At 38.0% G+C, this 16,612-nt stretch overlaps 2 protein-coding genes across 2 annotated transcripts in view; both read left to right on the top strand.

The window, feature by feature from the left end:
* Nucleotides 1-16,612, top strand: part of ZSWIM5 (zinc finger SWIM-type containing 5) — a 166,872-nt gene that overhangs the window by 47,624 nt on the left and 102,636 nt on the right. The gene's annotated exons all lie outside the window — the stretch shown is intronic.
* Nucleotides 9,659-10,051, top strand: LOC122437059 (40S ribosomal protein S15a-like). Its single transcript, XM_043461518.1, has one exon. It carries the CDS (start codon nucleotides 9,659-9,661, stop codon nucleotides 10,049-10,051), a length of 393 nt encoding a protein of 130 aa, XP_043317453.1.

Genomic DNA, 16,612 nt, shown 5'->3' on the forward strand with positions numbered 1-16,612 from the left:
AATAAAATGGGAAAGACTAGTGATCTCTTCAAGAAAATTAGAGATACCAAGAGAAATTTTCATGCAAAGTTGGGCACAATAAAGGACAGAAATGGCATAGACCTAACAGAAGCAGAAGCTATTAAGAAGAGGTGGCAAGAATACACACTATACAAGAAAGATCTTCATGACCCAGATAACCATGATGGCGTGATCACTCACCTAGAGCCAGACATCCTGGAATGTGAAGTCAAGTGGGCCTTAGGAAGCATCACTACAAACAAAGCTAGTGGAGGTGATGGAATTCCAGTTGAGCTATTTCAAACCCTGAAAGATGATGCTGTGAAAGTGCTGCACTCAATATGCCAGCAGATTTGGAAAACTCAGCAGTGGCCAGAGGACTGGAAAAGGTCAGTTTTCATTCCAGTCCCAAAGAAAGGCAATGCCAAAGAATGCTCAAACTCCTGCACAATTGCACTCATCTCATATGCTAGCAAAGTAATGCTCAAAATTCTCCAAGCCAGGCTTCAGTAGTACGTGAACCATGAACTTCCAGATGTTAAAGCTGGATTTAGAAAAGGCAGAGGAACCAGAGAACAAAGTGTCAACATCCGCTGGATCATCAAAAAAGCAAGACAGTTCCAGAAAAACATCTACTTCTGCTTTATTGACTATGCCAAAGCCTTTGACTCTGTCCATCACAACAAATCATGGAAAATTCTGAAAGAGATGGTAATACCAGACCACCTGACCTGCCTCCTGAAAAATCTGTACACGGGTCAAGAAGCAACAGTTAGAACTCGACATGGAACAACAGACTGGTTCCAAATTGGAAAAGGAGTACGTCAAGGCTGTACACAAGCTGGAATCAAGATTTCCGGGAGAAATATCAATAACCTTAGATATGCAGCTGACACCACAGTTATGGCAGAAAGCGAAGAAGAACTCAGGAACCGCTTGATGAAAGTGAAAGAGGAGAGTGAAAAAGCTGGCTTAAAACTCAACATTCAGAAAACTAAAATCATGGCATCTGGTTCTATCACTTCATGGCAAATAGATGGGGAAACAGTGGGAAACAGTGACAGACTTTATTTTGGGGGGCTCCAAAATCACTGCAGATGGTGCCTGCAGCCATGAAATTAAAAGGTGCTTGCTCCTTGGAAGAAAAGTTATGACCAACCTAGACAGCATATTAAAAAGCAGAGCCATTACTTTGCCAACAAAGGTCTGTCCAGTCAAAGCTGTGGTTTTTCCAGTCATGTATCAATGTGAGAGTTGCACTATAAAGAAAGCTGAGCGTCAAAGAATTGATTCTTCTGAACTGTGGTGTTGGAGAAGACTCTTGAGAGTTCCTTGGACTGCATGGAGATCCAACCAGTCCATCCTAAAGGAAACTGGTCCTGAATATTCATTGGAAAGACTGATGCTGAAGCTGAAACTCCAGTACTTTGGCCAACTGATGCGAAGAACTAACTCATTTGAAAAGGCCCTGATGCTGGGAAGGATGGAAGGTGGGAGGAGAAGGGGACGACAGAGGATAAGTTGGTTGGATGGCATCACTGACTCAGTGAACATGAGTTTGGGTAAACTCTGGTGATGGACAGGGAGGCCTGGCGTGCTGCAGTCCATGGGGTCGCAAAGAGTTGGACACGAGTGAGCGACTGAACTGAACTGAACTGAACCACCAGTAATATCCTTTGGGAAAAACAAAAACCATCTACCTGACTTTAATCTCTTCCTATTTTCAAGGAACTCACCATCTAGTCGACAAGACATATATATAGAAAATAATTATGATATAAAATAGGGTGTAGTAAGAGTAATAGCAGAAATATAAATGTACTACAGAACTAAAGAAGGGAAGAATAATTGCAAAGGGTGTAGGGGCAGAAAGGAAAGTAGAAGGTAAAATGAGGTAGAGGAACGACACGATTTCAACCAGCAGAAATGATAGGAAGTTGCATTTTAAGCAAATGAGCGTCTCTGTTTGGATGCCTCTCTTCCACCCCAAACTCAATGTGTGTGTGTAGCCAGTTATTTCCCACAAACTCAGATATTTCTCCTAATTTCCCTGTTGTGATCATTCTTTCCAATACTCAGACTGTAAATGTTATAACCACCTTTGTTTCTTTCTTTCTCTAAAATAATAACAACCATATTTATTGATTAATTGCAGTGAGCCAGACTCTGCTAAATCTTTACATATGTTATTACAGGTGGTGTGATCTGCTTCATAAAACTCAAAGTGAAAATGCAATCTCTTATTCTCTAATTTAAATTTAAGGCAACCCAAGTCCCTATATTGCTATATTTAGCAGAATATCACCTGTTCCCAGGCTTCCAAGGTGGCACAGTTGGTAAAGAATTTGCCTGCCAATCCAAGAGACTCAAGAGACACAAATTCAATCCCTGGGTCGAGAAGATCCCCTGGAAGAGGAAATGGGAACCCACTCCAGTATTCTTGCCTGAAAAATTCCATAGATAACGGAGCCTGGCAGGCTACAGTCTGCAAAGAGTTGGACACAATTGAGCATATACACATGCATGCATGCACATACCCTTTGCCATGTAATATCTGAATATAAGCATTTCCCTTCCCACTGTATTGTCTGAAAGCTTCAAAGATACACCTTCTATTTAGAATGAACAAACCTTGATTCCTTCTTCTAATCCCGGAGGAATCTTGGTGACTGTCAGTTCAGTTCAGTCACTCAGTCGTGTCCAACTCTTTGTGACCCCAGGGACTGCAGCACGCCAGGCCTCCCTGTCCACCACCACCTCCTGGAGTTTACCCAAACTCATGTTCATTGAGTCAGTGATACCATCCAACCATCTCATCCTCTGTCGTCCCCTTCTCCTCCCATCTTCAACCTTTCCAAGCATCAGGGTCTTTTCAAATGAGTCAGTTCTTTGTATCAGGTGGCCAAAGTATTGGAGTTTCAGCTTCAACATCAGTGCTTCCAATGAACTCAGGACTGATCTCCTTTAGGGTGGACTGGTTGGATCTCCTTGCAGTCCAAGGAACTCTCAAGAGTCTTCTCCAACACCACAGTTCAAAAGTATCAATTCTTCGGCGCTCAGCTTTCTTTATAGTCCAACTTTCACATCCATACATGACTACTGGAAAAACTATAGCTTTGACTGGATGGACCTTTGTTGGCAAAGTAGTGTCTCTGCTTTTTAATATGCTATCTAGGTTGGTCATAACTTTCCTTCCAAGGAGTAAGTGTCTTTTAATTTCATGGCTGCAATCACCATCTGTAGTGATTTTGGAGCCCCCCAAAAATAAAGTCTGCCACTGTTTCCACTGTTTCCCCATCTGTTTGCCATGAAGTGATGGGACCAGTTGCCATGATCTTAGTTTTCTGAATATTGAGCAGAAAAAGCCAACCTTTTCACTCTCCTCTTTCACTTTCATCAAGAGGCTCTTTAGTTCTTCTTCACTTTCTGCCGTAGGGAGGTGTCATCTGCATATCTAAGGTTATTGATATTTCTCCCAGCAATCTTGATGCCAGCTTGTGCTTCATCCAGCCCAGCATTTCTCATGATGTACACTGCATGTAAGTTAAATAAGCAGGGTGACAGTATACAGCCTGATGATTCTCGGTCTGGTATTATTGTTATTCTTTGTTGCTAGGTTGTACAAATACTTCCATTATCTGGTGCTGTTGGTCAGTTTCTCGCTATTAAAAAAATTATTACATATAATTCTTAAATTTTGATGTGCATAAGATCTCTTGTGTTATTACCCACAATTGCATATTACTGGGCCCCCAATTCCAGAGGTCCTGACTGATTAAATCTGATGCCTGGTGATTCTGAAGCAGATGGTCTGCAGCCCACCTTTGAGAAATTCTGAATGCTGTCTCTTACACTCTTGTACTTGATGCCACTATAATACAGAATTACTTGTCTCTGACCTCACTCCTTCAAACCTTCCTCATGCCTTGCACATGTACACGTTCATATATTTGTTTGGACAGCACCCTCCCTGTGTTTGTATTTTCGAGGGAAGAGGGGGAGTAGTATCTTTATCATTCAGCTAGACCTTTCTTCATTCTTTAAAATTATTCAGATGTCACCTTCTCTCTGACTCCCATGTAGGAAAAAAAAAAGACTCCTTTCTTTTATGTGTTTGTTTATATTACATTGTAAATTCCTTGGGGCCAAGGGCAGTATAGGGTAGGAAACAAATGACAGCAGGTTCTTAACTCTTCTGGGAAATAAGATAGAGCCTAGAGTAAGTGATGTTGTGTTTGAGACCTAAAGTTTCAATAAGAGTTAATCAGATTAAGAGGTGTAAGGAAAGTATCTCAGTAAAGAGGAAATAGTGTTTGCAAAGTCCCAGAGATGAGACAGTGATGTTTTTGAGACAGAAAGAAATTTAGTAAAGTTGAAGAATATGGCTAAGGTCAGATCAAAGATGGCCTTGTAAGAGTCTTAAGCCAATTAGAAAGTTAACTTCAGTTTGCAGAAAGAATTAGGGTAAGAGTAGAGGCAGGAAGGTGGGTTTTGAAAAACTATAAGTTGCTAGAAAATAATACTTACCTAGGTTCAAGGAACCCGTGAAAAACTGTTTGGATTCTACACATGCTACAATTAGTGAGCATGAGTTGATGATTGATTAGCTGTTGGGAGGGTTGCTGGTAGGGCAACAGTTGGAGACAAGGGTGACTGCCAGGTTTCTGACCTTATGGTGGTACCACTGTAAGGGGGCTGGAGAAGGGAGGGAAAGTATTTGGATGGTTGAGGGCAGTGTAGGGTGGGAAGGATGTTGAATTCAGTCTTTAACATGTTGGACTCCCCGCAACTAGAGAAAGGCTGTGCTCATCGACAAAGACCCAGTGCAAGCATAAATAAATAAATAAATTTAAACAAGAAAGAATGCCTGACAGTGTTTTGAGCACAAATAGATTTGGTGAACCCAAATTTTCAGTTATACCAGTCAGCATAATTGTGTCTCATCAGTGTCTGTCAATCAGGTATGGAGATGACAAATAGTTCTAGGATCAAGGTTTTGCCGGGTAGTTATCAAATAAAGATAGTTGAGTAACAGGTTTTGGGATATTGACAAAAGAGTAGTTAAAATAATGGACTAAGGAATCTAAGCTGGGTGATAATGATAATTTCATTTATCATTATTAAGTGCTTACTATGTACTAGGCACTTGGGAGAAAAATGAAGAATAGAGAATGTTAAATTGATTTTTATGTGTCATTTGTCTTTGGATTTTATGGTGTTTGAGGCCAAGCAAAATTTTTTTCATTTTTATGTAGTCAAATCTAACATTATTTTCTTTTATTAATTTGAGTTTTGAGTTATGGCTTCTCCCTTACAGCCAAGCTATAGAGAAACCCACTTACGTTTTCTTCTAGTACTTATATAGTTTCATTCTTTTACATTTAGATCCCTGATCTATTTGAAGTCTATTTTTGTATATGGCATGAAGAGAAATCTAATTTTATATTTTTTTCAGTCGTCCCAACACCATTTATTAAAAAGTCCATCTTTGTCCTTGTGATTTGAAGTATCACCTTTATCATATACTTCCAAATTGAGTCAGTTTCTTTACTTGCTGTTTTATTCCATTAGTCTTTCTGTGTACTCATGTGCTGGTACTATACTGCTTTACTTTTAAAGACTGCAAGTTTTATATCTGGTAGTAATTTTTCCTCATAAGCTTTATTTTTTCAGTATTTTCTTAGCTATTCTTTTGTGTCTATTTTCCCATATGAACTGTAATATCAACTTATCTAGCTTGAGAAAAACAGCTTGGTACTTTTATTTGGGTTGCATTAAATTATGTTATTTAGGGAGCACTAAAATCTTGGTGATGTTGAGATATCCTAAGAATGAGGTATATCTTTGAACAAGCACTTTTGTTCTTTCCATAGTGTTTTATGGATTTCTTTGTACATGTCTGAAGTTTATTCTGAATATTTGCTTCTTTTTTTTTTTTTTTGCTCTTGTAAGTGGAGTTTTCTCTTATCTTGTTCATTTTGTTGGTTTTTTCCCCGAGGAGCTGGGATTTTAATTTATTAATTTCAATAACTAATTTCTGTTCTCTACCTTACTAGTTTTTCTTTCATTTTTATTATTTACTAGATGTGTATTCTTTCTGTTTGTGATTTGTTCTTTTTCTAGCTTTCTGATATGATAATTAATTAATTTTCACTATTCTTATTGATATAAGAGTTTAATGTTATGAATTTGAACAGTGGTTTAAATGTATCCTATTGTAGTATTTTGCTGTTTTTCAGAAATCCTGTAATTTCTGTTTTTATTTAATCTTTCACTAAAGAGTTTTCTAACAGAAGACTTCTTCATTTTTAGGTCAGAGGGACTTTTTGTTTCTTGCTTTATCAGAGCATGTTGTTTCAGTATTGCTCTGTACTTTATGGGATTTGCTGCTGTTTTCTGATCATGTTTTGTGAACATGTCATGAGCACTTGAAAAGAAGATATATTCTTTATTATTAGAGTGTGGTGTTTTATTTATATTGATACCTCCATAAGATCTTATGGACGATATTATTAGATTTTTCTATATCCATTCTTGTTTTTTGTCCAATTCACCTGTCTTACTATGAGTGCTATTAAAGCTTTCTACTTGTAGTGGTTTCTGTCAATTTCTTATTTTTATCTCCTTGTATTTCTGTTTTATATAGGTGTTTTTTTGTCTTTTTTGCTGGGTAGATATAGAGACCTGTTATGTCTTCTTTTTAATTTTGACTTTTAGCACCATAACATATCCTTCATTCTTTCATTTAATCATTTTCACCTAATTCTACTTTGTCTGATATCAGGATTGCTTTTTTAAAAATTGTTTCTATTTGCCTGTTTTGTCTTTGCTTATTCTTTTATTTTCAGTATTTCTAATTCTCTGTTTTGGATGTCTCTCGTACATAGCATAGATTTAGATTTTATTAAAAGCCAATTGAAAATCTTTTTCTTTCAATAAATGAATTAAGCCCATTTCCATTTATTGATGTAACTAAAATGTTTCGTCTCCATACTGTTGTATGATTATATTCTGTTTTAATTACTGCTGTATTATATTTCCTGAGAGCTTGTTCCCATGTATTTGTTATTCTTTCAAGATTTCTTCTGGTATGTGGAAAGGACTGTTTTGGTTTTTTTTTGTTCTTGTGGTTATTTTTATGTTTATACCTTTTACCATGACCACAGTCATCTTTTTTTAACTTAACCTTTTACTTTGTGGCTTTTCAGTTTAGATGGTATCCTTTGAATCTCACAGTTATTACAGTAGTTAATGATGTTATTTTACTTTCCACTTTCTCTCTTCCTTTTCCTCACATAACGTATAACATATGTTTATATACTATTTTAAGTCCTAATTTTTAAAAACATAGATGCTTTCCCTTTTAAAAATTTGGCATGAAATTCACACAATATAAGTAACCATTTTCAAGTGTGCAGTTTAGTGGCATTTGATGCATCCACAGTGTATAGATACTGTTCAGTTCAGTCGCTCAGTCATGTCCGACTCTTTGCGACCCCATGAACCACAGCACGCCAGGCCTCTCTGTCCATCACCAACTCCTGGAGTCCACCCAAACCCATGTCCATTGAGTTGGCGATGCTAACCAACCATCTCATCCTCTATCATCCCCTTCTCCTGCCCTCAATCTTTCCCAGCATCAGGGTCTTTTCCAATGAGTCAGCTCTTTGCATCAAGTGGTCAAAATATTGGAGTTTCAGCTTCAAATCAGTCCTACCAATGAATACCCAGGACTGATCTCCTTTAGGATGGACTGGTTGGATCTCCTTGCAGTCCAAGGGGCTCTCAATGGTCTTCTCCAACACCACACTTCAAAAGCATCAATTCTTTGGTGCTCAGCTTTCTTTATAGTCCAACTCTCACATCCATACATGACCACTGGGAAAACCATAGCCTTGACTAGACAGACCTTTGTTGACAAAGTAGTGTCTCTGCTTTTTAATATGCTGTCTAGGTTGGTCATAACTTTCCTTCCAAGGAGACGTGTCTTTTAATTTCATGGCTGCAGTCACCATCTGCAGTGATTCTGGAGCCCCAAAAAATAAAGTCTCTCACTGTTTCCACCATTTCCCCATCTATTTGCCATAAAGTGATGGGACCTGATGCCATGATCTTAGTTTTCTGAATGTTGAGATTTAAGCCAGCTTTTTCACGCTCCTCTTTCATTTTCATCAAGAGGCTCTTTAGTTCTTCTTCACTTTCTGCCATAATGGTGGTGTCATCTGCATATCTGAGGGTATTGATATTTCTCCTGGCAATCTTGATTCCAGCTTGTGCTTCCTCCAGCCCAGCATTTCTCATGATGTACTCTGCATATAAGTTAAATAAGCAGGGTGACAATATATAGCCTTGAAGTAGTCCTTTTCCTATTTGGAAACAGTCTGTTGTTCCATGTCCAGTTCTAAGTGTTGCTTCCTGACCTGCATACAGGTTTCTCAAGAGGCAGGTCAGGTGATCTGGTATTCCCATCTCTTTCAGAATTTTCCACAGTTTATTGTGATCCACACAGTCAAAGGCTTTGGCATAGTCAATAAAGCAGAAAAAGATGTTTTTCTGGAACTCTCTTACTTTTTCAATGATTCAGCAGATGTTGGCAATTTGATCTCTGGTTCCTCTGCCTTTTCTAAAACCAGCTTGAGCATCTGGAAGTTCTTGGTTCACGTATTGCTGAAGCCTGGCTTGGAGAATTATACCACTTTACTTTTTCATCACCCTAGAAGACTACCTGGTACCCATTAACGTATTTTCTCCATCCCCTCTAATCTGCTGTTTGTCTCTGTGGATTTGCTTGTTCTGGATATTTCATATAAATGGAATAATACAATATGTGACCTTTTGTGTCTGGTTTCTTTCTCTTAATGTTTTCAAGGTTCATCGAAGTTGTAGCATTCTGTCTTTTTATGGCTGCATAATATTACATTGGGCATCCCTAGTAGCCCAGTTGGTAAAGAATCTGTCTGCAATGCAGGAGATGCCGGTTTAATTCCTGGGTCAGAAAGATCTGTTGGAGAAGGAACAGGCTACCCACTCCAGTATTCTTGGGCTTCCCCGATGTCTCAACTGGTAAAGAATCTGCCTGCAATGCAGGAGACCTGGGTTCAGTCCTTGGGTTGGGAATATCCCCTGGAGAAGGGAACAGCTACCCACTCTAGTATTCTGGCCTGGAGAATTCCACGAACTGTACAGTCCATGGGGTCACGAAGAGTTGGTGTTGTTTTCACTTTGGCTCCATCTCTTCATTCTTTCTGGAGTTATTTCTCCACTCTTCTCCAGTAGTATATTGGAAAATTCTTAAAGAGGGGGAATAGCAGACCACCTGACCTGCCTCCTGAGAAATCTGTATGCAGGTCAAGAAGCAACAGTTAGAACTGGACATGGAACAACAGACTGGTTCCAAATTGGGAAAGGAGTATGTCAAGGCTGTATATTGTCACCCTGCTTATTTAACTTATATGCAGAGTATATCATGCAAAATGTCGGGCTGGATGAAGCTCAAGCTGGAATCAAGACTGCCGGGAGAAATATCAATAACCTCAGATATGCAGATAATACCACCCTTATGGCAGAAAGCAAAGAGGAACTGACGAGTCTCTTGATGAAAGTGAAAGAGGAGAGTGAAAAAGCTGGCTTAGCTCTTTCTGCCATCTTTCCATGCTGAATGGTGCACATGAATGTCCTGGCTGATGCTCTCAAGAGTATCAAGAATGCCGAAAAGAGAGGCAAACGCCAGGTCCTTATTAGGCCGTGCTCCAAAGTCATCATCAGGTTTCTAACTGTGATGATGAAGCATGGTTATATTAGCGAATTTGAAATCATTGATGATCACAGAGCTGGGAATATTGTTGTGAACCTCACAGGCAGGCTAAATAAGTGTGGAGTGATCAGCCCCAAATTTGATGTGCAATTCAAAAATCTAGAAAAATGGCAGAATAACCTGCTCCCATCCTGTCAGTTTGGTTCCATTGTACTGACAACCTCAGCTGGCATCAGGGACAATGAAGAAGCAAGACGAAAACATACAGGAGGGAAAATCCTTGGGTTCTTTTTCTAGGGATGTAATACATACAAATAAAATGCTTCAGAGCGGGGGAAAGAAAAAAAGCTGGCTTAAAACTCAGCATTCAAAAAACTAATATCGTGGCATCTGGTCCCATTACTTCATGGCAAATAGATGGGGTGACATTGGAAACAGTGACAAGCTTTATTTTCTTGGGCTCCAAAATCACTGCAGCCATGAAATTAAAAGACGCTTACTCCTTGGAAGAAAAGCTATGACCAACCTAGACAGCATATTAAAAAGCAGAGACATTACTTTGCTGATCCAGGTCCATCTTGTCAAAGCTATGGTTTTTCCAGTGGTCATGTATGAATATGAGAATTGGACCATAAGGAAAGCTGAGTGCTGAAGAATTGATGCTTTTGAACTGTGGTGTTGGAGAAGACCCTTGAGAGTCCCTTGGACTGCAAGGAGATCTAACCAGTCCATCCTAAAGGAAATCAGTCCTGAATATTCATTAGAAGGACTGATGCTGAATCTGAAGCTCCAACACTTTGGCCAACTGATGCAAAGAACTGACACAACTCAGCTACTGAACAACAACTACTGTTAAAAACACAATAATCTATAAGAACTTACTGAAAGCTAATACTACTTTATTAGGCTTAATGATAAAAGTCATCAACTGAATATACAATTTAGTTTAAATCTTTATGGAACTACCATACAAGGTATACATAAAGACTCTACTGTTGTTAAATTTATGATTTATTGGTGAAAGTAATTGTACATATTGGCACATATTACACAGCAATATCTATATGAGATTGATCACACTGCTACTGCTGCTAAGTCACTTCAGTCGTGTCTGATTCTGTGTGACCCCATCCCTGGGATTCTCCAGGCAAGAACACTGGAGTGGGTTGCCATTTCCTTCTCCAGTGCAGAAAAGTGAAAAGTGAAAGTGAAGTCGCTCAGTCATGTCCGACTCTTCGCGACCCCATGGACTGCAGCCTACCAGGCTCCTCTGTCCATGGGATTTTCCAGGCAAGAGTACTGGAGTGGGGTGCCATTGCCTTCTCCGAGATTGATCATATAGCCTTTTAAGACCTTCCTAACAAAGTATATTAAGGTAACCAAATTAAATCAAGACTTTAAGAAAGAACATAAAAAACAGTATTATACAAATTAAGTCTTACTTTCATTTATTTATGACAGGTGCATCATCCAGGACACTCACATGAGAGTACAGAAAATAGAGTTAAATATTTGTTTATATTGAAAAATGAGACATATCTTTGTAATAAATCTGTTTCAAGTTTATAACATTCTTTACAAAACAGTATTTTGTTCACTTTCCCACATACATCATGTTAAAGCACAAATTGATATAATAACTTTTAGGCTATCCTAGAAAAGCTCCCATAAAGAAGATATATAAATGACCAATAAGCTCATAAAAAGACAACCATTAACAAAACGTAAATCAAAACCACAGTGAGATACCACTTCATACCACTATGATGATTATAATCAAAACAATGGATGATAACAAGTGCTGAGAGGACCTGGAAAAATAGGAACCCCTGTACATTGTTGGGGATATAAAATGTTAGAGCAGCTATAGAAAACAATTTGTCAGTTCCTTAAAAGTTGAAAACAGAATTACTGTATGAACCAGCAGTTCCACTCCTCCGCATACACCCAGGAGAAATGAAAATACATGTCTACCCAGAAACTTGTATAAAAATGTTTATATATCAGTATTATTCATAATGGCTGAAAGGTGGAAACAACTCAGTGTCCACCAACTGATTAATGAATTGTGGTATACAGATACAATATAATATTCGGTTCAGTTCAGTTGCTTAGTTGTGTCCATTTCTTTGCAACCCCATGGACTGCAGCACGCCAGGCCTCTCTGTCTGTCACCAACTTCCGGGGCTTGCTCAAACTCATGTCTGTCAAGTCGGTGATGCTATCCAACCATCTTATGCTCTGTCATCCCCTTCTCCTCCTGCCTTCAATCTTCCCCAGTACCAGGGTCTTTTCCAATGAATTATGTATTTTGTTATGTATTTTAACAGTTACATATTTTGAAGAGTTTGTTTTCTTAAGCATCTGTGACCTTGAAGTATGTTGCTATAAATTGAAAGGAGGAAAAAATTAGTATAAATATTATAAGACAAGTACTACAGATATTATAAGGAAAATTGTCTATTTGGTGTATTATAAAAGGTTTCAATATCTACCTTTGAGAAAGGGTCTGCTGAATATCACCTATCCAAGGGAGGCTATCACTGTATATAGCTTTGTCTGCTTCCTTTTAGAAAAACCTCATGATGCTCTAGGATATGCAGTTAGCAAAGCTTTGGGTCTCACAAAAGCCTGAATACATCTTTGATTGGTTATATATTAAAGGAAATAGCCCACAGCATGGTGCCAGACAAGTGTAGAGCCCAACCAATTTGATCCTTAAGTAGGGAGAAGAGTTCTATTCATCATTAAGAGGTTAGATCATAAAATGTTGTAATTATTTCAGCCTCAATTGGTTTAAAGCTTTTTTTTTTCCCCATAAAACTTCTCTTCAAATTTTGAGGCAAGAAGACAGTTTTCATTTTGATGACCTTTTGCATTGTGTTTTTCTTCAAGTCCTCCCACCCTGCCCTGTGGCCTACTCTGCTGTTCAAATCTGAATCATAATGTGCATCTGCAGGGATCGGAATCATGTGACTGACTGAAGTGTCTCTTGTCATTTATTAACATTCTTTGAATATCTAATTTTGACATATTATTTGGCTGTGTCATGAAGAAATTTGCTCCTGCTCTTGACTGTTTCAGAGGTGGGTGCATATGAAAAATTATTATTTTTTTCTCTTTCATCTCTACACAGTTATTTTTGTTTTTGTTTTTTAGTTACAAAATGGAACAAAGAATGACAGCCACGTTGGGCCTTGACAGGGATCCTTTTACTTGAAGGGCCACTCCTGTAATGAATGATTTTTATTCAAGTGAATATTCATATATTTCTCTGACTCTAATTTGTATGAAATGACAGCCTGCAGACCATTTTATTTGATTACAGTCCTTTCACCTTCATTATCTTTTATGTCTATTTAAACTCTGGACTTGCCATATCCATCTTGACCCTCCCCCACATCTCTCTGTTTGTATTTTCTTTCATTGCAATTTTCCTCTTTTCTCTTCTGTGGGCATTCACAGATTGTTTTTGGAGTTCATTAAAAAGAGAGTGTGTTGTCTGGGTAGAAAATTACATTTGCATGCTTGAGAGAGGCCTAAGGGTTTTTGTGGGGTTTGGCAAGCATCCTGGCTTTTTTTTTCCTTTTCAGAGGGAAGAATGAGGAAAGGGAGTAATAATAAGGGATTTTTGGAAAGGAGAAAAGTAAGAGTTGTTGAGGTGATTTCTTTCTTCATTTTCCCTTCCCATAGTATATGCATCTAGCTGATTTTCATTTTTTTTTCTGCATGTATAAACCACTTGACTAACAATGGGAGAGATTAGAGACTTTTCTTAGAACTATTTTTGAATGCACAGTAGAGTTCTGCAAAGCAGAAACCTCTCTTACGGTGATAATTGTACATTTTCTAGTGAACATGGCAAGTTGCAGTATGTATACATATACATTTTTCTCCTTTGTGGTAACTGGAGGGGGTTTTATATGGGAAAATTGTTTCTTAAATTAATATGACATTTCATTTAAACTGGTATTGACATAGAACTCTAGTTATGTTTTGAATTAGGATTCCACACTTTCAAAATTTAAGTTTTGAGGTATAATATTTAGCCCTTTTTGAAGGTGATAATGTTTTTCCTTTTTTATTAAGAGTGATATCATTTGTTATTTAGAACTTGTCATTTGTGCCCATTGGGACATTAGGGAAACCGTGGAACATTTATAATAAAAGGAGTATATTTTATAGCGTGATAACTTAGAAGAATTTGGCCAAGTTCAGAGTTAATACAAAAAATGTGGGTTGTAGACATAGGACCAAGGGTCATGTGGGTCAGGATTGATCAGGAAAATCAGGGAGCTGTTTTGTGCTGTGTTGGATATTCATAGGAAAATAAGTTGATTATTATAGAGCAGCCCATAGAGTTGAATCTTTTTTTAAAAAAAAAAGTCTGACTGACTTATTATGTACTATAAATCCATTCAGCAAATTTTTTTAATTTAATACTGACTCTGTTCATAGGAACTAGGACTAAAAAAAATGAGTAAGATATAATAGTTGTCCTCAAGGAACTTATAATCACCATGACTATGTATATTTGCAACTGTGTTTGTATTTTGTCTGTAAGGTCTAGAAACATAGATACTTTTATTTTATACTTACATATGTTTTTAAGATCTAAGTACAAAGGAATTATACTCCAATTAAAGAAGATCCAAGAAGTCCTTGATGAAAGGTATATTTTCCTATGTTTTCAGACTTTATCTTTACCATATGGAATGTGTGTATGTATGTAAACAATTAGTTACAGTGTAAGTGCTGAAAAAAAACTGTATGCAAAATAATTTGGACTACGTCCACTTTTCATTCTCTACTGGATATTCACATTAGCCTATAAAGATTTCCCCGGTGGCTCAGCGATTAAGAACCTGCCTGCGATGCAGGAGACACAGAAGAAGGGAGTTCGATCCCTGGGTCAGGAAGATCCCCTGGAGGAGGGTATGGCAATCCACTCCAGTATTCTTGCTGGGAAAATCGCGTGGACAGAGGAGCTTGGTGGGCTACAGTCCATGGGGTCACACAGAGTCAGACACAGCTGAAGCAACTGAGCACACACACATCATACAAACATACTTTTATTTCTTGATTCTTAAAAAAGTTATCTTCTCTTAACTCTACTAACTTCTGTCAGCTATTGTTCTATTTCTTTCCTATGCTCTGTACTTGTTAACTCTAATTTCCCTCCTCCCATTTTCTCTTAAACCTATTTCAGCCAGTGTTGACCATCCTATTCCAATTGTATTATCATCAGAGTCACTGATGACATCTACGTTACTAGTTGTCATTTCTCAGTCCTTGTCTAACTTGATTATCAGTAATGTTTGACTGATATCAAATATTATGATATCAAACATCATCCTTGACTGATATTCTTCACAAAGTTTCCAAGATACTCTGCTTTCTTAGTTGAAATTTCTCGTTTGTTGTTCAGTTGCTAAGTCATGTCCAACTCTTTGCCACCCCACGGATTGCAGCACTCCAGGCTTCCCTGTGCTTCACTATCTCCTGAAGTTTGCTCAAACTCATGTCCACTGAATCGGTGATGCCATCCAACCATCTCATCCTTTGTCATCCCCTTTCTTCTACCTCGTTGGTATTTCCTTCTCTGTCTCTTTTGCTTGTTCTTCTTCTCTTTTGTCCCTCAACTTTAAAAAGTGTTTTTTAAAAAATCACACTGTAAAAAACAAACTATTCTTATCTTTTGGTGTGTACAGTTCTATGAATTTTAACACATGTATCAGTTCAGTTCAGTCACTCAGTTGTGTCCGACTCTTTGCAACCCCATGTACTGCAGCACACCAGGCTTCCCTGTCCATCACCAACTCCTGGAACTTGCTCAATCTCATGTCCATTGAGTTGGCGATGCCATCCAACTACCTCATCTTCTGTTGTCCCTTTCTCCTGCCTTCAGTCTTTTCCAGCAGCAGGGTCTTTTCTGATGTGAAGAGTCAGTTCTTCACATTAGGTGGCCAATGTATTGGAGTTTTAGCTTCAGCATCAGTCATTCCAATAAATATTCAGGGCTGATTTTTTAAGGATTTACTGGTTTGATCTCCTTGCAGTGCAAAGGACTCTCAAGAGTCTTCTCCAACACCACACTTCAAAGCATCAATTCTTCAGCACTCAGTTTTCTCTGTAGTCCAACTCTCACATCCATACATGACTACTGGAAAAACCATAGCTTTGACTAGATGGACCTTTGTTGGCAAAGTAATGTTTCTGCTTTTTAATACACTGTCTAGGTTTGTCACAGCTTTTCTTCCAAGGAACAAGCATATAGATGTATACACATGTATAGATTTGTGTAATCAGTACCATAATCAGGATACAGAACAATTCTATCACCCTGAAAATATGCCTCACGTCATCTCTTTATAGTCAAACCTTTATCGCCTGGAAACCATTGCTGTTCTCCATCATTATACTTTCGTCTTTTAGAGGATGTCATATGAATGGAACTATACAGTATGTAACTTTTCTAGGCTGGCTTCTTTTATTCAGCATAATATCTTTGATATTCCTCTAAATTATTGCATGTATCTTTTGTTTCTTCCTTCTTATTGCTGAGTAATATCGTTTGTATGGATGTACCAGAAATTGTTTATCCATTCACCTGGTATAAAGGACATTTAAATAGTTTTCCAGTTTGAGTTGTTTTGGGCAACTATGAACAGAACTGCTATAAACACTGATAATCAGGTTTTGTATAATGTAAGTTTTCATTCTCCAAGGAGAAATCCCAGGAGAGGGATTTCTGGGTTTATCAGAAACTGCCAGATGCTCTTCCAGAATGCTTGTACCATTTTGCATTCCTACCTTCAATGAATGAAAGTCCCAGTTCTGCATCCTTACCAACACTTG

Source organism: Cervus canadensis, chromosome 2 (assembly GCF_019320065.1).
Source record: "Cervus canadensis isolate Bull #8, Minnesota chromosome 2, ASM1932006v1, whole genome shotgun sequence".
In the NCBI taxonomy this organism is placed as follows: Eukaryota; Metazoa; Chordata; class Mammalia; order Artiodactyla; family Cervidae; genus Cervus; species Cervus canadensis.

Coding starts and splice junctions, on each gene's coding strand:
- LOC122437059 (XM_043461518.1), top strand. CDS start 9,659: ATGGTGCACATGAATGTCCTGGCTGATGCTCTCAAGAGTATCAAGAAT.